The 25,236-nt window shown below is 45.7% G+C and overlaps 1 protein-coding gene across 1 annotated transcript in view; it reads left to right on the top strand.

Annotated features, from left to right (window-relative positions):
• Positions 1-492: 492 nt before the first annotated feature.
• HMCN2 (hemicentin 2) overlaps positions 493-25,236 on the top strand; it is a 408,064-nt gene continuing 383,320 nt past the window's right edge. The window contains exon 1 of the mRNA XM_068248458.1: positions 493-727. Within this exon, the coding sequence (XP_068104559.1) occupies positions 493-727 (235 nt within the window). The remainder of the gene's footprint in view (positions 728-25,236) is intronic.

The raw sequence follows: 25,236 nt of genomic DNA, 5'->3' as shown, positions 1-25,236 counted from the left end.
GTAGTTTGCAGGCATAATTTTGCATTAAAAGGTGTCTCTACTTCCCACTTAAAAAAAGTGAGGAGGTACAGCTTCTGTTGTAGGAATCAGGATGAAGAAACAAGAGGTGGGCAGAATCCAGCTGACACAGCGCTGATAGAGGGAGATGCTCTATGTGAGTGAAGGGGCACTGGCTCCCCCTTCCCTCCCTCTCAGGTATCCAGAGACTTGGCTTATCCTGGGCTAGCTCTGTGCAGGAGGCAGGGAGGGGTTTCTTTGTCTGCAGTGAGGGGCAGAGCCTTCTCCTCCCCAAAAGTTTGTGAGAAGCAGTGGAGGCAGGTTTCTCCTATAAAGCCCGTGCAGAGGCTGCCAGTGGAAGCATCAGACAGGCTGAGCACAAGGGACATGTACACTACAGCCTCTCCAAGCACTCCAACCTGAGTACAGCTAAGGACAGCTGCCTGTGGAGACGCACATTCCTCCCCCAGCACATCTGGACTTCATATTTTGGGAATGGCCGCTGGGTATCTCAGCCTGGCACTGCTCCCTCTCCTGCTGGCCCAGGTGGGCTGCAGTGACCCTCAGGATACTGATGCCCCCTCCCTGGCCTTCGTGTTCGATGTCACCGGCTCCATGTACGATGACCTCAGGCAGGTGATCGAAGGGGCCAATCGCATTCTGGAGCGCACCTTGACGCGGAGATCGAAAGCCATGAGCAGCTACGTTCTGGTCCCATTCCACGATCCAGGTAAGGAGGAGGTTGGCCTTAGAACTCTTTCTTAGACCAGCCTTGACTTTTTTTAAGCAGTTGTTGAACTACAAATTTCAGCATGACCTGCCAGTTTAGATTGGTCAGCATAAACTTTTTTCAATGAAAACTTTTTATCTGTAGAGCACCTGGTGCTGTTTCATCCGCGTCCTCGAAAGGGGCTTACATTTTGCACATCTTTAAGTGTGAACAAATATCCTTCGTTAAACAAAAGGCTAAAGTCCTTGGAACGAGGGACTCAGGTAGTGTTTACGTTGTTACAACATTTAAAACGGTTCACAATAATATGCACTTCCCTTCAGACCCCCCTCCCCACCCACTATCTCAGATATATATGTCCTATATTTACATAATGAGGAATTCCAAATCACCTTACAGAATACACAAAACCATTCACATCTGTCTCTGGCTCCTATCTGTCTAGGGTCAATATTGGGAAGATGTTAATTAATCTATCTACCAGTGAGAACACACCAGCAAGAGCACATGGAGAACATACAGACTCCCTTATTATTTGTACAGCACCAACATCTTCTGCAGCGCTGTTCAGAGTATATTGACTTGTCACTTAATGTCCCTCAGAGGGGCTCACAATCTAATCCCTACCATAGTTATATGTCTATGTATAGTTTATGTTTCGTAGTCTAGGGCCAATTTAGGAGGAAGCCAATTAACTTATCTGTATGTTTTTGTGTTGTGGGAGGAAAGCAGAGTGCCCGGAGGAAACCCACGCAGACACGGGGAAACCATACAAACTCCTTGCAGATAGTGCCCTGGCTGGGATTCGAACTGTGGACCCAGCATTGCAAGGCGAGAGAGCTGACCACTACGCCACTGTACTGCCCATATGCCACTGTGCTCGCCGCCACACTTTTGAATGAAAATCAACTAAACTTATACCTTGTTAACTTTCTGTAGCTCAATGCAATACAAGATTATGCAACGTTGATCGATGAGCAATTCCTGTCATTGCCAATTACTGTCAGCTCTGCATAAGCCTTGTCTTAAGGATCGTACATACAAGGGGGGGGGGGGCAAAAATCATCCGAAGTGAATTATGAACCATGCGTCGTTCAGATATCATGCAGTAAAGAATCAACCCGACGGGTTAAACGAACGATCCACATCGATTTTCATGCATTTCAATTGACTGTTATAACAAGACATGGCAGAAAACATCTATACTGTGCTTTTCTCCTGGTGCACTAAAAGCTTTTGAGCTGCAGCCACTGGGGCGCCCTCAGTAACCAGTAGCAATGTGAGAGAGTCTCGCCCAAGGACTCCTTACTTTCAGGAACAGGAAGAGCTGAGGTTTCGAACCCAGGTGTCCTGTATCATGTCCATTGTCAGCAGTGTGTACAGAGCTATGGACGATCATTAAACGATGTGTCCGCTCCTTGCCTAGATGCACCATCATTTAACGATCTGACTGTGTAGGGTATCATCCGTAGTCTTATAAAAATGTTTACATCACATCATGTGGATATCTTGAAAGATAGATCGTGGATCGTTAATCGGTCGTTTCACACAATCTCTCACAGTGTGCATACCGTAATATCAATTTCACCACGGCAGCTGCTAGTTTTGAAATACCCAATACAGTGCAAAACTCCATGCATTTTCCCATCAGATAGGTCAAATTTATTAAATTATTTTTTTTTGATCGATTTTGTAATGAAACCAATGCAGGCAAGGGGAGAACATACAAACTCCATGCAGAGAGTGCCCTGCCTGGGGTTCGAACCAGGGTCCCAGCACTGCAAGGCAAGAGTGCTAATCACTATACCACCGTGCTGCCCTTTAGCCATTGTGTTGCCCCAACATCACAATACTGAAAAATTTCAATCCTCACTTTATGTTTTGCCCCTCCGTAACTGAAACTCTAACTTCTACTGTGCAGATAAACTTCTGGATAGAGGATCGTCTAGCCTGTGTTTTCTTTGGGTCAGCGCTGGCCACTAAAGAGTTATTCTGCTAATGTGGTTTTATTTGGCTGCATAAAAGTCAATTTTGATGCCAGAAAAATGCCAGCCCCCTAATCTCCGGCAGAGAAGTGCTGTCAGGGGAGCTTGTTATAGGCATACATACATTCTTTACACTCGGACACACATCTGTGTATTATTTAATCAAGAACTACGTGAAATCTGCGCAAGAGACTCATTTGGAAGAGGAATGCATGTGGACCGCCGACATCCCTGTTCATCTATGAGAAGTGCTCCAACCCGTACACACATTTATACATCGATATACAACTATTTTTATATTTAAAGCACAACTCAACCTTTCTGACATTTTTAATAATAGAAAGCAGGGCAAGGAAAGCATCAATTTTGTCATTAGGTATAACTAACTATCTTGTTTTGTTTAGCTAGTACAGACCCATCAACGATCTATATTTTGCGCCGATGGGCAGATTCGACCAAGAGACAAATCTGTCTCTGATGGAATCTGATTAGCGAGAGCTCTGTCAGCTTCCCATAACCACAGACTGCTGTAATCAATATGGAATCAGCCTTGTGATGCCGCCTTGCTGCTGGCCCCCCCTATGTCCAATGTGCCCCCATGGGGCCCAGTGCACTATACATTACCTGTCCATGGCTACCGCTCGATTGGGCTGGCTCCAGGCTGCGTCCTCCGTCAATACAAGCAGTGCACGTGGTTGGCGGCATACAAATAGGCGCGTGTGATGTCACAAACGTGCCCACGCTATTCCAGCAATTTCGTGGGGCATGTGTGTGGACGGAGCACAGCACCTGGAGCAGCGGTGGGCACGGACAGGTAATGTATAGTGCACTGGGCGGGGGTGGGCGGTTCTTGGGGAGGGGCAAACTTGGTTGAACCGTCGATCGAGTGTGCATTTGGTGGCTCCGATTTTCATCCGATTCAATTATACTAATCGAAACGGATGGTCAATCGGCCACCGTGTCGCCTGATGTATGGCCACCTTTAACTGCTCAGGTTTTGCTTCTGGACACGATGGCCTGTGTGGAACTGTAGACACAGCAAATGAATAAGTAAACCTTCATAGCTTGCAGTCTGTGCTATAAGTAAATAAAAATTCCCTCCCCTCCCATCCACCTCAAAGCAGTAGGATTAGCCATACTATGCCAGGGAAAAAAAAACACATATGTAAGTAAATAAATACTTGATCTACTTACATAACACATGTATTGTACTGTGCACGTTTTGATATCAGTGAATTTTATATAGTAAATGAAGATAATTCTGTTCCTGGTGGGAACCATATCTTTTGCCCACAGTTTGAGGCTAAATCCTGTTGTCATTTCTTCATTTAACTTTTTTAACTTTTTTTTTCTTTTCTCCTCCAATCGCTGAGTCACCTCAATCTTGCTTGTAAACACAAGTAAGCAGAGAATCATGTTTCAGCTAGGCAGCCAGGCAGGGAAATAAAGGGAAGAGGAGGAAAATATTATAGATAAAAAGAACCCCCAACATACAACTGTATAGCAATGGCTATTAAAGGGCCAGTACTCCTAAGATATGTGATAACTCCAAACCATAACAGCAGAAAAAGTTTTGAATGCAGGATTAGCATCTTTATCACTTAACACACTCAAACCAGTTGCTGTTGAAATTTAATTTGTATGGTGACAATCCCGCTTTAAATCGTATTGGGTTTTGAAATTGTGTTCTATTTGGTCATTGGCTTCACTTGGTGTCATATAGAGGCACCGGTGGTAAGGCTGTAAACTGGGTCACGGTTTCTCAGCTGTGGCTCTGTGGAATTCTAGGATTAAGTGAATGGAAATGTGAGGAATATTCAGAGTGCAACACTGTTTATTTTAGCCTCTGTACATCTATAGATGTCAATGTGGGGGCTTCATTTGGTCTCCTGATAAGGTTATCAGGGAGTGTTGAACGCTGTAGCGGGTGAAACTGAAGGCAAAGTGACGCTAGAAGGTGAGTGTGATTTGTCTTCTTAAAACAGAAGGTATTTGCGATAATTCAGCTTTAAGTGAACATCTGTGGTTACCCACAATGCACCGCTACTGAACATAGCGATGCATTGTGGGTAACCACAGATGTTCACTTAAAGCTGAATTATAGTAATAACCTTCTGTTTTAAGAAGGCAAATCACACTAAGCATTGCTTTTTAGTACCGGTAGGAGGGCTTTTCAATCTCTTTTAGTCCCCTATACCTTCCTAGTGTTTTGGGTCACCCTGAGCTGCTTGGGTATTCTGATGGAAGGTGAGTATTGCTTAGGATCCATGTTTAGGGTTAGGTGCCTAATAAGAAGGTTAATGTTAGGTGGCAGAGTACTGGGAGGTCAGTTTTAGATCGAGAGCTGGGCATACACGGCTCGATTTTGCCACTCGATTCTCCCGCCCGATCGATTCCCCGCCCAGGCGATTCTCATATCTTCTGCTCATTTTTCTTATCTTTTTCCATTGTCCTCAATGCGGAATTGAGCGCGGAAACGATCGGGCGGGAGATCGGACGTGTCGGAAATTATCTATCGAGCCATCTAAATGGCTCAGAATCGAGCCGTGTATTCCCAGCATAAAGGCCCATTTCCACTGAGCGTGAAATCGCATTGTGGTGGATTTTCGCATTAACACTGAAACCAATGTGGTTCAATTAAGTTGTTTCCATTGAATGTGTTTTTTCGAATGCGTTGTGATGCCGAAAAAATATGGACTGCATGATACAGATTTCCGCACTACTCACTCTCCCGTATCATGATCGATGAAAGTCAATGGTCCCGCATACGACCCAACTGGCAGATCAACTCAGAAGACCATAGGGCAGATATCGTTTGTGTCACTCAAACGACATTGTTCCAGAGCATGCGTGTGAAATGTCACTTTCCAAATTCACGCACAGTATTTAAACAACATAGTCGGTTGGGATACTGATGTGTGTGGACAATGTTGTTTAAACTACTTTTTCGTCAAATATCGTTTGAGCGAGTTTCAATGCGTATTTAAAAGTGCCCACAGATGACTCGACTTGGCGGCCAATCGACCATTCGATTCCATAATTATCATTGAATCGGATGAAAATCTGTGCCGCTAAGAGAGAGAGATGTTTCTGTGATCGAATCTGATCGGCGAGAGATCTGTTGACCACCATAAACCACGGACCGATTCCCAATCGGTTTCAGCATGAAATCTTGCAGGAATCGGCCTTGTGACGCTGCTATACCCCTGGCTGCTGTTTCCCTAATGTTTTCTGTCTTCCCCTCAGTGTGTCTTGTGCAGTTATACTATACCTGTCACGCCTCCCACTAGTGTCCGCCACTGTGTCTACCGCACTTCCGCATTTGCACACTTTGTTTCCGGCATTATAGCACCTGTCGTCACACACGCGCCCCATGTGCTATATGCCGGTAGTCACGTGGGGCAAAAATGCGGAAGTACGGTGGACACTAGCAGGCAGTGTGACAGGCGTAGCAACAGTGGGTGCAGAGGTTGCCAAAGGGCCCCTCTGCAGTATTAGCTCATTATTGGTCCTGTGCTGGTAATAATCACTTCTGTAGAAGCTTTACATAGTAGTAATCATTAATAAACTGTTCCCCATCCTCTTCTTGCACCTCTGATTCTTTGGTTGTCCTTGGCAGGTTTTGGTGCGCCCCATCAATTGTTATTCTATAGAGTGCTGGGGGGGGGGGGGGGGGGGGGGTAGCAGCAATGTAAGACTTGCACCAGGGCCCATAGCTCCTTAGCTACGCTACTGGCAACAGGTAGTTTATAAATACATTACTATAAATAAACATTGGGGGGACAGCGGCTGAGGGTTTCCGACCCGATCATCGTTTGCGCTTATCAAGCGCTGTTACGGCCGCACGCTAGATAAAGCATGTCGGTCTGAGATTTTCCAGCATGTCCGATCGATACACGCGACCAATTACAGGCCGAAATTAGTTGCATCTTCAATCAGGCATGCTCTTGGTCGGCTGGCCACCAAAATCGCTAGATGTTTAGGTACCATAACAGGACATAGGTGCTATTTATAAAGTTCATGATTTAGCAGTATTGCTACAAACCACTAAGTATGCGAGAGAAAAAAATAATCTGGACTGATGCTGTGAATGCAATTAGACAAAGTTCTTCGCAGATAGCAGCTCATGCCCCACATCAGCATTCCCACATGCTGTCACAGGAGGAGAGCAACAGGCAGTTGTACACAAGCAGATCTGCTGCTCACACAAGGATGTACACAAACAGCCAACACATTCTGCTGGTTTTACTGTCCTCAGCATGTGATCCAGTTTGCAGAGATCAAAAGGAGCCCTTTGTCTGAGTGTGTTTTGTCACCCAGTGTTTGTTCCTTTGACACCTTCCCTTTGATACAGCTGTGGGTCAGTCCCTTTATCTGTGTAAGCTGCTGTTTGAACAAGAGCTTCTCCTCAGTGTCACTGCTGAGAGGATACAATATTTACACTAGTCCATTCATTGGACTAGGCTGGGCTGCTGCTTTCCATTCATTGCTCCATCACCGCCTCTGCAGGCTGTTCCACGCTCTCCAGGGTCATCTACTGCAGCAGGAAAGGCTGTACTTTAATAAAAAAAAAAAAAAAGCTCTAGAAAACTAATGAAAATCCCCTCCGAAAGATCTGTTTTGCTGGGAGTTTTTTGTTTTACCAGATAAAAACATATTACAAGTTTTGGATAGTGTAGTAAGGTGTTAGAACCTCTAGCCGAAACTCGGGATCAAAATCGGCAGCTCAGATTGGTAATCCTGTGTCTGAGTGAGTAGAGATGGCTCGAACCTCCGATTTTCGGTTCACGAACCTCAAACGCGAATTTCCGCAAAAATTTGGTTTGCGCAAATTTTCGCGAACCGCAATAGACTTCAATGGGGAGGCGAACTTTGAAAACTAGAAACATTTATGCTGGCCACAAAAGTTATGGAAAAGATGTTTCAAGGGGTCTAACATCTGGAGGGGGGCTTGGCGGTGTGGGATACATGCCAAAAGTCCCTGGGAATAATCAGGATTTGACGCACAGCAGCGTTTTAAGGGCAGAAATCACATTGCATGCTAAATTGTAAGCCTAAAGTGCTTTAAAACATCTTGCATGTGTATACATCAATCAGGTAGAGTAAATAGTGTACTGCTTCACACTGACAGACCAAACTCACTGTGTAACGCACCGCAAACAGCTGTTTGTGTAGTGACGGCCGTGCTGGACTGGTGCGCACCATGGCGAAAGTGCAGGCGATTGCGGTTTTCAAGCCCATATGGCCGCCGGGCTGAGGTAGCTTAATGACAGAACAACAGTGACTGTCCAGCTGATCGAATTTATTCTGTCCGAAATGAAGCAACGACCTTATTATCTTGGGTGTGCCCCATCACCCCCCCCCCCGAGACACTCATATAGCTGGCGGTCATTGCTTCATTGTGATACGCAAGCCCCTTCACCGCGGCAAGGTAACGATCACGAAGGGGAATTAACACATGTACATGCCTTTTTGTTTTGTTGTTGCAGCTGCAGTGCAGCCAGGAAAATTAGGCAGGCATGTACACGCACCAGAAAAATGATTATAGCGGCCACTGCTATCCGCCTGGAGTCCTTGTTGGTGGTGGAGAAGGCAGTCATGCGGCCTGCAGGCAGAGATGCTGTGTGCTTTGCGACTAAGGCCCGTTCACACTTGCGTTTTGGCATGCAAACGGACCGGATCCGGATCGTATCAGGACCTGATCCGGATTGGATCCGATCCGGATCCGGTCCATTTGCATCAGGACTGCTTCAGGCTGCCATCCGGATTCGTGGGGGGAAAAAAAAACCAACAACAAAATACCTTAAAATTTGTTGGGGTCTGCAGAAGGTGCACCTGGTGCACCTGTAGAATCAGGTCCTCAGCTGTAGGTCTCACCTCCACCTCCGACATACTGCCAAAACAGCTCCAGCACATGTGTCACTGCTGCTCCACTCCAGATATGCTGGGCCCATGTGTCCCCATCCGAAATGGCCGCCATAAATACGCATAGGAAGTGGGGTAGAACGTCCGGTGTTGTCTCCAGTGTGTTCTGTGCTTCGATTTCCCATCGGTTTTCTATATCCGGATGGTGCAGTCAGGCTCCGGTCCGGATGAGCCGGACCAAAAAATAGCGCATGTTGAAAAAGTGTCCGGATCCGGTCCGGCTCCGTACTGTACGGAACGGACGCGTGTGAACGTCCGCATTGCCTTTGCATTGCTATGCGGAACGTACGTTCCGTTTGTACAGTATACGGTCCGGATCCGATCAGGCGGATCCGGACAGGGAACGCTAATTTGATCACAAGAACAACTCAAAAGAGCTGTTAAGGGGTACTTTTTAGCAATAAGTATCAGCAAGGAGCAAGCTAACAAGCTTAACAAGAGCCTAACTAAGCTTTCCCTATGTCTCTGCAGCAAGCTCTCCCGTCTCTAATTACTGCAGCCACACGGGTGAGGGAAATGGCCGACGCTACCTGCCTTTTATAAGGGGGAGGGGGGCTCCAGGAGGGAGTGTAGCCTGATTGGCTACCATGTGTCTGCTGACTGTGATGTAGAGGGTCAAAGTTGACCCTAATGATGTAGTATAGGGGTCGGGTCGAACTCGCATATAGTTCACGTTCGAACACGAACCACCGAAGTTCGCGCGAATCGTTTTGCGGTCGAACCGTTCGGGCCATCTCTATGAGTGAGTTATATGCAGGAGCTTATGCAGATCTCTCTGTGGTTGTTTTCTTCTTCTTGTTTTTAGGGTCTAAAAGCTTTGAAAAAATTGCACGGCTTTTTACCCTAAATATGGAAATATTCATAACGCCAGGGAGGTTAAAAGAGGGAAGCCTCAGGGTCCTACTGAAGCTTTCCTCGCTGATTTGACGCCCCCCGTTGTTAAGTGCGGCCCCCCTCCACATCGGGCCATGCAAGTCTTCTTCATCTAGTATTGCTGCACAATGGCCATGCAGGCGGGCTGAGTCGGCTATTGCGCAGTATAGCTAGAGGAAGAAGAGCGGCTCCGATATGATTAGCGAGAATGCATTGTCACTAATCTCCTGGGGGACTTCCCTCAGCAACGGGGGACATCAGACCAGTGAGGGAAGCCTCAATAGGATCCTGAGGCTTCCCTCTCTTTAGGTTAGTGTCTAAATTTGTACCTGAGCTTCGGCTTGGGTACTATTTAAATCTTTTAGATGTCTTTTGTGATTAAAAAACTCCATAAACGGAGGAAGGAAGCAAGGCTACACTGCCTGGACTTCTACATTTTATACTTAATGCCGTGCATACACGGCTCGTTTTCTGTGCCGGATCGAGCCAGCGGCTCGATGCCGGCGCATGCCTGCTCGTCCGTGCGTGCGCGCGGATCGATTGCCGCTCGTCCCTGCCGGCGCTTCCTTATCACCGCTCGATTCCCTGCCGTTGTCCGCCGGCGGGAATTGAGCGGGCGCGGGTCGAGCGGCATGATCGGGCCAGCTGAATATTATCAGCTGGCCGGATCAGCTGGTCGATACACGGTACAGAAACGTACTGTGTATCCCCAGCATTAGACAACTTTCTGGTTGTTCCTCCTCCATGTGTAGCATCCATGTACAGCAGGCCCTCTCTTTCATGTACACCTTCCTTGGGCAGCAGCTGCTCTTCCACATGTTTATTCACATTTGCAGCCAACACATTCCCTATGTACAGGCAATCCCTCTTCCATGTCTAGCCTCCCTATAAAGCAGCAGGCGCCCAAGGCCCGGGCCCTTGTGACCTTTCTGAAAATCCTGTCCTATATATCAGCGCTAGGTGCAAGCTGGAAGGAGGGGGCATGGAAGTACAGAGCCATTAGTGATAAGTGCAGGCTGGAACGGCATGGCAGCACAGAAATATCACTGACTTGTGCAAGATGGAAGAAGGGGGTACGGCAGCACAGAAATATCACTGACTTATGCAGGATGGAAGAAGGGGGCACGGCAGCACAGAAATATCACTGACTTGTGCAGGATGGAAGAAGGGGGCATGGCAGCACAGAAATATCACTGACTTATGCAGGATGGAAGAAGGGGGCATGGCAGCACAGAAATATCACTGAGTTGTGCAGGATGGAAGAAGGGGGCATGGCAGCACAGAAATATAACTGACTTGTGGAGGATGGAAGAAGGGGGCATGGCAGCAGAGAAATATCACTGACTTTTGCAGGATGGAAGAAGGGGGCATGGCAGCACAGAAATATCACTGACTTTTGCAGGATGGAAGAAGGGGGCATGGCAGCACAGAAATATCACTGAGTTGTGCAGGATGGAAGAAGGGGGCATGGCAGCACAGAAATATAACTGACTTGTGGAGGATGGAAGAAGGGGGCATGGCAGCAGAGAAATATCACTGACTTTTGCAGGATGGAAGAAGGGGGCATGGCAGCACAGAAATATCACTGACTTTTGCAGGATGGAAGAAGGGGGCATGGCAGCACAGAAATATCAGTGACTTATGCAGGATGGAAGAAGGGAGCATGGCAGCACAGAAATATCACTGACTTGTGCAGGATGGGCGAAGGGGGCATGGCAGCACAGAAATATCACTGACTTGTGCAGGATCGAAGAAGGGGGCATGGCAGCACAGAAATATCACTGACTTGTGCACTTACTATTGTCTGAGGCAGACGTTTTGCATGCATTTTTGATGATTTGTTTTACCAAATAAGGTAAAAACTAATATGAAAATAATTCTTTTTTTTTTACTTTTTTCATATAAATATTGATTACAAATGCATGAAAAGCGCATAAAATGCACATGGATAAACGCAAGCGCGGGGTGAAAAAACACAAAATTACAAATGGAAGAAAACGGATGGTTTTCTGCAAGTGTGACTCTAGCCTCATGAAAGTGGTGATCAGCTAAGTTGATCACAGCTTTTATAAGAATGTACTGTATTTCCACTAGCCGCGAATCACGGTCGTTTCACGCAGGTGATTTTGGATGCGGAATTGTATCCTATTAAAATCAATAGGCTGCTACCAAATCATGTGCGACCCTGAAAAAAACTTCTGTTGGCTGTCGTTTTCCACAGACCTTATCCGAGTCTAACCGTGCTGTGGCTTTGCAACACCAGGGGTGCCACGTCCGATTCGGACACGCCATCCTGTGAAAATATCACTATTATATCCCCAAAAAAAGTAAACCGTTAAAATCTGACAGAACTGACAAGTTTTGGACTAGTCCGTCTCCTCATCAGTGATTCTCAGGGCAAGGCCTATTTCCACTACACACAGATTGGATGCAGAAAAACTCCAATGAATGCCTATGGGAAAATCTGCAAAAAAAAAATTGCGTTTAGTGGAAACAGGCCCATAGGCATTCATTGGAGTCAGATTTCTGCATCCATTCTGCATCCAATCTGCGTGTAGTGGAAACAGGCCCTTATGGTGCCCATACATGGTACAATAGTTTTCATCCAATCTTACCATTTTTATGTAGTATTAAAGGATAACTTAAGTGAATATACTGAAAGGATAATTGAGGCAGTTGCCTTATATTACGTAGAAATGCTACGATTGGATGAAAAAAATTGTACCATGTATGGGCACCATTAGCGTTTCCCGAACGGCAGTTGCTAAGCCTAATGCTGGGTACACACGATGAGATTTCCCGTTCGATTCCCGGATCGATTCGATTAAATCAAACATGTTCGATTGGATTTCGATCGTTTTTTCCGTCGATTTTGCATACCTATCATGAAAAAATCGATCGAAACAAATCCAATCGAACATGTTTGATTTAATCGAATCGATCCGGGAATCGAACGGGAAATCTCATCGTGTGTGCCCAGCATAAGGACTCTTTTACACTTAATCAGTTGCTCTCAGTTAAAACGGAAAGAAAACTGATTTTCAAAGTACCAGTAAGTCCCATGTTTTCCTATGGCACCTTTCACACTTAACGCGTTTTAACTGAAATCTTCTTCCCAATGCACTGCTATGGAAAAAAACGCGTACCAACGCACACTAACGCATACCAACTGATTAAGTGTAAAAGGGCCCTTACTGACAAAACATTGTGCAAGTGATTAGGGTGGCTGGCTGGTATCTTACTGTTTTGGCAGTTAAACTGCCATTGAAGAAATGCTTCTGAAAACCCTGAGAATCCCCCATGATGACAGGTTTTGGACTAGTCCATCTCTTCATGGGGGATTCTCCGCATGGCCTTTATTATTTCTAAAGAGACAATCCCTGAAAAGGATTTATATGAAGATGCAGAACGCCCCTCTACCTGTCTGCGCACTTTTTTGGCAGTTGGGCAGAGCAAGTGCTTTTGAAAATAAAGAAAACACTGAGAATCCCACATAAGGAGTTGGGCTAGTCTAAAACCTGTCAGATTTTTACTACCTACTGTAAGTGACCGCAACATAGGAAAAAAGTAATTTATAGCTTATTTTACTCTGGAAGAATTGTACTTCTTATTTGTATGTGTTTACGTTATTTTACATTTTTACGATCTTCGGGATAGTGGCCCTTTAATCAGAGATCTAAACACTGTTATCAGTGGATTCTGTGTTTATATACAGTATAAGCCCCATATAGTTCTGTATGGAAAGACTTGAGTGCAGCAGCTACCCCTGATGAATGTGTCCTGATAAACAGAGGATTTGTTCTTCATAGCAAGGTGTGCCAGTTTGCAGCACTGTTTAGTGGAATGTTCTGTTTGGCTGGCGGTTGTGATCTCCAGATTATATCGCTACAACTTCACACCTGGTCTGTGTTGGAGGAGTTTTTCCACAGACAGCTGGAAGCAGCAAGGTCTGCCGACCTTCAGCTATTAACATTTACTGCTCCAGCGCAAGGCTATAAATCCACTTTTTAGAAACCAGACTCATCTGATAAGGAATTCCTTCAGCATAGCTGATAACGCTGGAACATATCAAAGCAGAAAAAAAAGCTACATACACACTATAGATACAGTCAGCTGGGAGGGACCAAGACTCTATGCCTCAGGTGATGGTTGGCCCAAAGCTGTACAGACGTGCCACTAGCCTGCAGGCGACACATTTGTTGCTACGGTGGAGGTGGAGGGACAATGAGCTGTACACAACAGACCAGCTTACCGCGGGTGAGGTGAGTGGGGACAGCAATGTGTTCCAGGGCCAAAAGGTACCTGAGATCAACATAAAGGGTTTATTTCTATTTACCTGGGGCTTCTTCCATCCCAATAAGGTGCATGAGCTCCCTCACTGTCCTCTCCAGGGCACTCCGTTGTCTTCTAACCAGCCCTGTTAATCTGGCCAGTCATGGGCTTCTGGGCATGGTCAGCTGCTTGTGCCCCCGCCTGGGAGCGTTCTGCGACTGCACTGTACTGATGTGCAGGTTCAGAGTGCTCCCGGCTGCAGGAGCACAGAAGAGGGTGTGCGCCTGGCTGATCCGCTTATGTGCAGAAGAGTGTGGCTGGCCAGATTACCGGATCTGATTAGAAAACAAGAGAGCATCCGTAGAGGACGGCGAGGGAGGGAACCTCCCTCCCTCGCCCGAGCACACACCTTATTTGGCTGGACAAAGCCCCAGGTAAGTATATACAGTGGGTTGCAAAAGTATTCACCCCCCTTGAAGTTTTCCACATTTTGTCATATTGCTGCCACAAACATGAATTAATTTTATTGGAATTCCATGTGAAAGACCAATACAAAGTGGTGTACATGTGAGAAGTGGAATGAAAATCATACATGATTCCAAACATTTTTTTACAAATAAATAACTGCAAAGTGGAGTGTGCGTAATTATTCAGCCCCCTGAGTCAATACTTTGTAGAACCACCTTTTGCTGCAATTACAGCTGCCAGTCTTTTAGGATATGTCTCTACCAGCTTTGCACATCTAGAGACTGAAATCCTTGCCCATTCTTCTGTGCAAAACAGCTCCAGCTCAGTCAGATTAGATGGACAGCGTTTGTGAACAGCAGTTTTCAGATCTTGCCACAGATTCTCGAATGGATTTAGATCTGGACTTTGACTGGGCCATTCTAACACATGGATATGTTTTGTTTTAAACCATTCCGTTGTTGCCCAGGCTTTATGTTTAGGGTCGTTGTCCTGTTGGAAGGTGAACCTCCGCCCCAGTCTCAAGTCTTTTGCAGACTCCAAGAGGTTTTCTTCCAAGATTGCCCTGTATTTGGCTCCACCCATTTTCCCATCAACTCTGACCAGCTTCCCAGTCCCTGCTGAAGAGAAGCACCCCCAGAGCATGATGCTGCCACCACCATATTTGACAGTGGGAATGGTGTGTTCAGTGTGATGTGCAGTGTTAGTTTTCCGCCACACATAGCGTTTTGCATTTTGGCCAAAAAGTTCCATTTTGGTCTCATCTGACCAGAGCACCTTCTTCCACATGCTTGCTGTGTCCCCCACCCCACATGGCTTGTGGCAAATTGCAAATGGGACTTCTTATGCTTTTCTGTTAACAATGGCTTTCTTCTTGCCACTCTTCCCATAAAGGCCAACTTTGTGCAGTGCACGACTAATAATTGTCCTATGGACAGATTCCCCCACCTGAGCTGTAGATCTCTGCAGCTCGTCCAGAGTCACCATGGGCCTCTTGACTGCATTTCTGATCAGCACTCTCCTTGTTCTGCCTGTGAGTTTAGGTGGATGGCCTTGTCTTGGTAGGTTTACAGTTGTGCCATACTCCTTCCACTTCTGAATGATCGCTTGAACAGTGCTCCATGGGCTGTTCAAGGTTTTGGAAATCTTTTTGTAGCCTAAGCCTGCTTTAAATTTCTCAATAACTTTATCCCTGACCTGTCTGGTGTGTTCTTTGGACTTCATGGTGTTGTTGCTCCCAATATTCTCTTAGGGCTGGTGCACACCGAGCGGCTTTTTGGGCGTTTTCAGATCCGCTTGCGGCTGCGGATCTGCTTGGTCAATGTATCTCAATGGGGTGGTGCACACCAGAGCGGGGGGCGTTTTGCAGAAACGAAAAATGCCTGGGTGAGGCATTTTTTGGATTGCGGGTGCGTTTCTGCCTCAATGTTAAGTATAGGAAAAACGCAAACCGCTCTGAAAAACGGCACTTCAGAGCGGTTTTGCAGGCGTTTTTGTTACAGAAGCTGTTCAGTAACAGCTTTACTGTAACAATATATGAAATCTACTATACTGAAAACCGCAGCAGCAATCCGCAAAACGCTAGCAAAACGCCTCATAAAAATAAAAAAAAGCGTTTAAAAATCTGCTAGCGTTTTGCGGATCTGCTAGCGGGTTTTGGTGTGCACCAGCCCTTAGACAACCTCTGAGGCCGTCGCAGAGCAGCTGTATTTGTACTGACATTAGATTACACACAGGTGCACTCTATTTAGTAATTTGCACTCATCAGGCAATGTCTATGGGCAACTGACTGCACTCAGACCAAAGGGGGCTGAATAATTACGCACACCCCACTTTGCAGTTATGTATTTATAAAAAAAATGTTTGGAATCATGTATGATTTCACATGGAATTCCAATAAAATTGATTCATGTTTGTGGCAGTAATATGACAAAATGTGGAAAATTTCAAGGGGGCCGTATACTTTTGCAAGCCACTGTATATACTCTTTATGTTGATCTCAGGTTCTCTTTAAGCATCAGGGAGCGAGGCGTTAGGCGGACGCTGTATACTCCTTTGTTTCACTCTAGCTTATCGGCCAAGATGGTCTTCATCGGCCACCCGGGCCGTGGTCAATCCAGCATGTGTTTGTAGCTAAAGACTTGCCTGGCAGCAGTGTTCATCCTCTGCCTTCATACCTACCGACCCAGAACTGGTATGCAGATCCGGTCGCTTGCCTCCTTGCATACTTCTGAGGGGATGACTCAGACGTCCCTGTGGCCAACAGAAATTCATCTAAAAATACTAATTGTTGTACCGCCTTACGCTACTTGATATCGATCAGATTTTTAGCAGAAACCTAATTAAATAACGATTGGAACACCAGCACTGCTAGCTTAACTCTCGATGCAGTACCAAGCTATGCTCCAGCCACTTACAGAACTCGCCCACAAGCGATATGCTCCCAAAATGCTTGGTAAACTAGTAGGCATTGACCATCAAGGCACAATTGTTTATTTGTTTTTTCATCTAAAAATCTATCAGGCAGGGAACACACTTGTCTTTCAGTTTTCTGCGCGCGGTTTCCTGCATACTTTTTCTGCACACCAAGTGTGTCTCTATGCCGGAAAACGAGCGCGTTTTTTCATAGCAGCTGATGTAATTGATACAGAAATCTGACAAAATGTGCAGAGTCATGATGCAGAATGTCATTTTTTTTTCTGCGCACGAACAACACAGTAAGTGTGTACTAGCCCATTGATTAACATGAGTTCTCAGTTTTTCTGTGCAGAAAACGTGCACGAAAACAGTCAAGTATGTTCCCTGCCTCAAGAAGGCTGTCGTTTTTGGTAGAGTTTTTGTTTGATTCATCATTTTTTCAAATCGAAAGTCTTGTTATTTAAAAAAAAAAAAAAAAGGTTTAATAGGTTTAATGTATGACAGGCTTGATTCTTTGATTCACTGGTGTGCAGTCACATAATCACTCCTCACTTAGGCTTCTTGTGTCACATAATCACTCCTCACTTAGGCTTCTTGTGTCACATAATCACTCCTCACTTAGGCTTCTTGTGTCACATAATCACTCCTCACTTAGGCTTCTTGTGTCACATAATCACTCCTCACTTAGGCTTCTTGCTTTAACCTTAAGTGGGAGCAACAGTGAAAAATGGTCACTAGGGGCGTAAATAGAGGGGGGGACAGCCCCTGCAATCATGGGGGGGGCCAGAGCTGTGGGGACCCCGACTACTAATCCAATACAGAGGACTCTGTTTTCGTTTTGTGGCTACACTTGTTATGGGTGTGAAGATCATGATGGCCACACTTGTTTTATGACCCTTGTGAGATGGGCCCCAAGGCCGTGATGGGCACCAAGGGGAGGGAAGGGAAGGGGTGCCAACATGGGGATGGGGCAGCAAAGTTTTTAGATGGGGTATGAATTGTAGTTATACCACTGCATGGTCACTTGATTCTGACCTGCCAGTTAGGAATGTACCAACTGATCCCATGGTCCTTCATACTGTAGGTTCTCCTGTAGCAGAATGTATGCACTGTCCACCCTGCAAGGGTCATAAAGCAAATTTGGATATCAGGATCATCACACCCATAACAAGTGTACAGTATCCGCAAAAACAGCTAAGCCGAAAAATGGACCCCTGGATCAGAGTTAGGAATGGTTATTAGTTCGGGGCTCCCTACAGCTCTGGGCCTCCCCTCTACAGGGTAGATGATGACTGCTATTGGAGGGACATAATGGTGGCATATACTGTATTATGCAGGGGGGGGGGGACATGGCTGCAGTTGGAGGGAGATAATGGCACTAGGGTTAAGTCTAAAGGTTAATGGCTGGGGCTCAATCTATGCTCATAATGGTAAAATTGCCGTGGGCTCCCTGCTCACTGCAACTTTACCAGACTTTACTGTATCAGGCCCAAGGTGTGGCCGATATGAGGAGGGGAATTATTGTGGCACTTGTTATGGGGGGTGGGGTTATGTCATAGAGGTACTTAAAGTGAACCTCCGGACTAAAAATCTACTTAGCAGAACTGAAAAGGCTTGGTGTTTCTTTAACAGTTTCACAGCATCAGAACTTTGTTTTTCTTACCAAAGCATCATTTTTAGGTGCATTTTTATCTAAGCTCCACCCATCAAAGAAAGGTGCTCAGGACACAGGACAGTTGGAACTGTGTCTCATGCTCCTTGTCACCTCCTTTCAACCAAAAAGATGGCTGCCATCATGAAATCAAACATTTGCCTGTTCTTTTAAAACAGGGTTGGTAAGAGATTATATTACCTATCTGTTTTAATTAACATAACTAATGTAACTTAATGACAGTGTGTTTGTTTAGGCTGGAGTTCCTCTTTAATGGACTTTTGTGATAGAGGAACTTAGTGGACACGCAAATATATGCAGAAGGCTTGGAGAGGGACATCATGGACATTGGTGGATGGGACAGGATGGGACTTTACCAGGGTATTACTGGGGGAAGGTGGGTGGTACGATTACACCAGGGAACAATCACAGCACACGGTGTGAATGAGCCTTTACTATCTTGTATTTTCTGGGATAACACACTTTTTTTTACTTAAAACAAACATCTGCTCTCTTTGAAGGCGGGCAATAGAACCTCCATTTTGTATCCCTGCCTGCGTAGTGGGGGTGAATAAAATCCGTGTTTTGCTTTGTGGGACCGCAGACAGATTTTCCGCCTCTTCCATAAACGGCCCTTTTGCGATTCTGTTTCCACGAAAGTGAAACATGCTGATGGCAGCTGTACAGGTCTCCGTCCAGCTGGGAATATAATTACATTAATACATTCTCAATGTTGGGAATCATTGAACCATATGTTTAAAATATGAAAACAAGGCAGACCAAACGGTAGGCCGGAGGAAATGTTCGAGGGAGGCAGTGAATGTACAATGAGGATGTGAGGCTGCCTGTGCTAAGCTGTGCTCTGGAAATTCAGCCATGCTATAAAACCAGAATGGGAGCTGTTGCTGTGGCGACCGTTGTTCAATCTGCTTCCAAAATGTAATAAAGTGAACCCGAATCAAGTGAAATAATTTAAAATAAACACATGATGTACCTGCAAATGAATATTACATACATACCTTGCCGTCAGCTCCTCTCAGAAGCTCACCATTTGCTTCTAACAATGAATCCTTCCAGTTCTGACAAGATTTTGTCAGAACTGAAATATTTCAGTTATATCAGTTGCTGTCAGTTATAACTGAAAGGACAACTGATGTTCAAGATAATGTCCATGTTTTCCTATGGCTCTGGTGGGCGATATTACAGTTTAACAGTGTGCTGCCCAGGAAGCTGTTATGGGGTAATGGTCATTTTCAAAATGGAGGCTGGAGAATTCCATTGATCATAGTGGACAAACAGGATGCAGGAGAGGAGAAAAAGCATTTAGTATTCAGGAAACATTTCACCTCAGGCAAACCTAAAGTAAACTCTTCTGTCTTTAAGTTAAGGTGAGATCTCTAAAGTTAACTCTTCGATCTTTAAAATAACTCCAGAATTCTGACAATAACTACAGAGGAGGTAACTTAACCACTTAAGGACCACGTGTTTTTTTAATGTTCGGTGCTGCGTGGGCTCTCCAGCCCGCAGCACCTATCAGGTAAAAGGCAGGGCGATCAGACTTCCCCCCTTTTTTCCCCACTAGGGGGATGTCCTGCAGGGGGGGTCTGATCACCGCCGGCTACCTGTGATTTGGGGGGGGCTCCTCAAAGCCCCCCTCCGCAGCGATATTGTGCGCTCCCTCCCCTTACCTCTCTCTATCTTCCCCTCTGTGAGACGCAGGACGGATATCCGTCCTGCGCCGGATAGGATAGGCTTCAGCCTATCAAATGACGGCAATCCCCGGCCAATCAGAGGCCGGGGATCGCCGATCTCCCTCAGTGTGCTACGCAGCAGCGTCGTATTGATGTAAACAGCGGGGATTTCTTCCCCGCATGTTTACATTACGTTCGCGAGCCGCGATCGGCGGCTAGCACACTGTTCACGGAGACACCCTCCGTGAACTGGCATGGAAAGGCCGCTCGTTTCCATGCAAAACCACAAACGACCAGGCGCCGCCTATCGGCGTTAGCTGGTCGTTAAGTGGTTAACTACAGAGGAGGTAACATAAGGAATGGAGAGATAAGATAACTCTCTCACTGGCCTCAATTCACTAAAATCATGCTGGAGATACTAAAGCAAGAGAAAACTTACCTCCACACAGTGAGAGAGTTATCTTATCTCTTCATTCCTTAATTTACCTCCTCTCTTTTTTTTTTTACACACAATTGTCCATTTACAGAGATATTTCTCCCACTCAGCATGGGTATGTGTAAAAATACACCCCAAAACACATTATACTACTTCTCCTGAGTACGGCGATACCACATGTGTGGCACTTTTTTGCACTCTAACTGCGCTAAGGGGCCCAAAGTCCAATGAGTACCTTTAGGATTTCACAGGTCATTTTTGTTTCAACACTACTCCTCACGGTTTAGGGCCCCTAAAATGCCAGGGCAGTATAGGAACCCCACTAATGACCCAATTTTAGAAAGAAGACACCCCAAGGTATTCCGTTAGGAGTATGGCGAGTTCATAGAAGATTTTATTTTTTTTCGCAAGTTAGCGGAAATTGATTTTAATTGTTTTTTTTTTCACAAAGTTTCATTTTCCGCTAATTTGTGACAAAAAATAAAATCTTCTATGAACTCACCATACTCCTAACGGAATACCTTTGGGTGTCTTCTTTCTAGAATTGGGTCATTTGTGGGGTTCCTATGCTGCCCTGGCATTTTAGGGGCCCTAAACCGTGAGGAGTAGTCTTGAAACCAAATGTCGCAAAATGACCTGTGAAATGCTAAAGGTACTCATTGGACTTTGAGCCCCTTAGCGCACTTAGGGTGTAAAAAAGTGCCACACATGTGGTACCGCCGTACTCAGGAGAAGTGGTATAATGTGTTTTGGGGTGTATTTTTACACATACCCATGCTGGGTGGGAGAAATATCTCTGTAAATGACAATTGTTTGATTTTTTTTTACATACAATTGTCCATTTACAGAGATATTTCTCCCACTCAGCATGGGTATGTGTAAAAATACACCCCAAAACACATAATACTACTTCTCCTGAGTACAGCGATACCACATGTGTGGCACTTTTTTGCAGCCTAACTGCGCTAAGGGGCCCAAAGTCCAATGAGTACCTTTAGGATTTCACAGGTCATTTTTGTTTCAAGACTACTCCTCACGGTTTAGGGCCCCTAAAATGCCAGAGCAGTATAGGAACCCCACTAATGACCCAATTTTAGAAAGAAGACACCCCAAGGTATTCCGTTAGGAGTATGGTGAGTTCATAAAAGATTTTATTTTTTGTCACAAGTTAGCGGAAATTGATTTTAATTGTTTTTTTTCACAAAGTGTCATTTTCCGCTAACTTGTGACAAAAAATAAAATCTTCTATAAACTCACCATACTCCTCACGGAATACCTTGGGGTGTCTTCTTTCTAAAATGGGGTCATTTGTGGGGTTTCTATACTGCCCTGGCATTTTAGGGGCCCTAAACCGTGAGGAGTAGTCTTGAAACAAAAATGACCCGTGAAATCCTAAAGGTACTCATTGGACTTTGGGCCCCTTAGCGCAGTTACGGTACAAAAAAGTGCCACACATGTGGTATCGCCGTACTCAGAAGAAGTAGTATAATGTGTTTTGGGGTGCATTTTTACACATACCCATGCTGAGTGGGAGAAATATCTCTGAAAATGGACAACTGTGTGTAAAAAAAATCAAACAATTGTCATTTACAGAGATATTTCTCCCACCCAGCATGGGTATATGTAAAAATACACCCCAAAACACATTATACTACTTCTCCTGAGTACGGCGATACCACATGTAAACTTTTTTGCAGCCTAAGTGCGCTAAGGGGCCCAACGTCCTATTCACAGGTCATTTTGAGGCATTTGTTTTCTAGACTACTCCTCACGGTTTAGGGCCCCTAAAATGCCAGGGCAGTATAGGAACCCCACAAGTGACCCCATTTTAGAAAGAAGACACCCCAAGGTATTCCGTTAGGTGTATGGCGAGTTCATAGAAGATTTTATTTTTTGTCACAAGTTAGTGAAAAATGACACTTTGGGGGAAAAAAACAATAAAAATCAATTTCCGCTAACTTTTGACAAAAAATAAAATCTATGAACTCGTCATACACCTAACAGAATACCCTGGGTGTCTTTTTTCTAAAATGGGGTCACTTGTGGGGTTCCTATACCGCCCTGGCATTTTACGGGCCCAAAACCGTGAGTAGTCTGGAAACCAAATGTCTCAAAATGACTGTTCAGGGGTATAAGCATCTGCAAATTTTGATGACAGGTGGTCTATGAGGGGGCGAATTTTGTGGAACCGGTCATAAGCAGGGTGGCCTTTTAGATGGGCCTGATCTGATGGATAGGAGTGCTAGGGGGGTGACAGGAGGTGAGTGATGGGTGTCTCAGGGGGTGGTTAGAGGGGAAAATAGATGCAATCAATGCACTGGGGAGGTGATCGGAAGGGGGTCTGAGGGGGATCTGAGGGTTTGGCCGAGTGATCAGGAGCCCACACGGGGCAAATTAGGGCCTGATCTGATGGGTAGGTGTGCTAGGGGGTGACAGGAGGTGATTGATGGGTGTCTCAAGATGTGATTAGAGGGGGGAATAGATGCAAGCAATGCACTGGCGAGGTGATCAGGGCTGGGGTCTGAGGGCGTTCTGAGGGTATGGGCGGGTGATTGAGTGCCGTAGGGACAGATAGGGGTCTAATCTGATGGGTAGCAGTGACAGGGGGTGATTGATGGGTAATTAGTGGGTGTTTAGGGTAGAGAACAGATGTAAACAATGCATTTGGGAGGTGATCCGATGTCGGATCTGCGGGCGATCTATTGGTGTGGGAGGGTGATCAAATTGCCCGCAAGGGGCAGGTTAGGGGATGATTGATGGGTGGCAGTCACAGGGGGTGATTGATGGGTGATTGATAGGTGATTGCATCTATCAGGGGGATAGATGCATACAGTACACAGGGGGGGGGGGTCTGCTTAGAATCTGAGGGGTGGGGGGTGATCAGGAGGGAGCAGGGGGCTGTTTAGGGAATAAAAAAAAAATAGCGTTTACAGATAGTGACAGGTAGTGATTGATGGGTGATTATGGGGGCGATTGGGTGCAAACAGTGGTCTGGGGGGTGGGCAGAGGGGGGGGGGGGGTCTGAGGGGTGCTGTGGGCGATCAGGGCAGGAGGCAGCCTGTATAATACACTTTGTATACATTACAAAGTGTATTATACACTTTGTATGCGGCGATCCGGGTGCTAGTAACCCGCCGTCGTTTTAAACGGCCGGCGGGTTACATCGCGAGGGGGGCGGAGCCAGGCGCCGGTGGCTGATCGCGGCACGAATGACGCGATCGCTCCGCCCATGCCCGTACAAGGACCGCCGCCTCTGTGCATGCGGCGGTCCTTGCGGGATCCATTTGCCGGCCGCCTCTGTGCAGTGGGCTAAGGATTGAAGAGTTAACTTTAGGTTTGCCTGAGGTAAAATGTTTCCTGAATACGACATGCCTCATCACCATGGTGACCACTCTAGAAACGTTATTAAAGACAGGAGATAAGCTTAGTAAATTGAGGCCACTGTGTGGAGGTAAGTTTTCTCTTGCCTTATTATCTCCAGCATGATCTTAGTGAATTGAGGCCAAAATGTCACAGGCATAGTGTACCTTACGGAAATCAACAAACATTGAGTTCAACTTCGCTAGTTTGGCCCCTTAGCAATCTCAAGAATGACAATATGGCCCTTGGCCTAAAAAGTTTGGACGCCCCTGAAGTAGGGTAATTCGATGAACTGGCAGCAGAATATTGGCCAAAACAAATTCAAATGATTATTTCACCCGCAAAAACTTTTTCTTTGTCAATACAGGAGTTTTCCTGACATGAATCGCTCACTGTATTCTGCAAAGCACTGTAGAACCTGTCAGCACTATGTAACCACATAGTAATAATAACGTGGTCCGTACACGTTTCCTACTGGCAGTGGCACCTCAGTGCTTCTCTGTAACTGATTCATTGGCTGTAACAGCTCCAAACTTGTCACAAAATGCTGGCGTCAGATGACAGGACTCTACTGTGAGCCACAGCTAAAGAGGGAAACCTACAGTATACAGTAGAGTGTGATAATTGGAGTGACTGGCCTCTCAGAGCTCTGTTTCCCGAGCCCAGCGCTGAAGTCACTGGGTGTTACAGGCAGCAGAACATCTGTGCAGAGCGAGCTGACACAACAGTGTGCATGAGTCACTACTCAGCACATGATACAGCAGAGCTGACTAGCCACCTGCAGAAGACCCTTTCTGAGGGGAAGGGTGGTCAGCTAGTGCTCCTCAGAGAATGTCTGATGTATAATCTGTTTTTCATAGAAGAACGCTGATTATAAATGATTGTCCTGGGTCTTCTGACAGAGGAGTCACATGATGATAAAAGTGCATAGCTGAGGATTCATTATGTACCACCGCGTTCTCCAAGTATGTGAATAATGACGACCACATTGTGTAACCGCACTGCTATATGTCTCTGTTCTGTGAAGCTGATACAACAGTGATGTCATGCGGCAGTGGCTGTGGTTCGACCACGGAAGCTGTGGAGAAAGTTGGTGGAAAAGAAAGAAAAACTTTTAGAGACTTCATGTAGGCCATGGGCTAAGAGTTGGTGTTACTGTACTCATTCGTAAAGGGCAAGTGACCAGAGAGGGATATGGAGGCTGCCATGCTTATTTCATTTTAACTGGTTCAGCCTATGGGTGTTTTCATCTCAAGGACGGAAGCAATTTATCTCTGTCAGCGCTCCTCCCATTGATTCGCCAATAACTTTATCACTATTCATCACAATTAAAGGATCTATATCTTTTTTTTGCCACACAGTAAGCTTTTTAAGGGTGAAACTTGTTTTCAGTAATTACTTTATTTTCTATGCATTTATAGGCAAATACAAAA

The sequence above is a fragment of the Hyperolius riggenbachi genome, chromosome 8 (assembly GCF_040937935.1).
Source record: "Hyperolius riggenbachi isolate aHypRig1 chromosome 8, aHypRig1.pri, whole genome shotgun sequence".
NCBI classification, from domain to species: domain Eukaryota; kingdom Metazoa; phylum Chordata; class Amphibia; order Anura; family Hyperoliidae; genus Hyperolius; species Hyperolius riggenbachi.
This window is presented reverse-complemented; position numbering and strand designations above follow the sequence as displayed.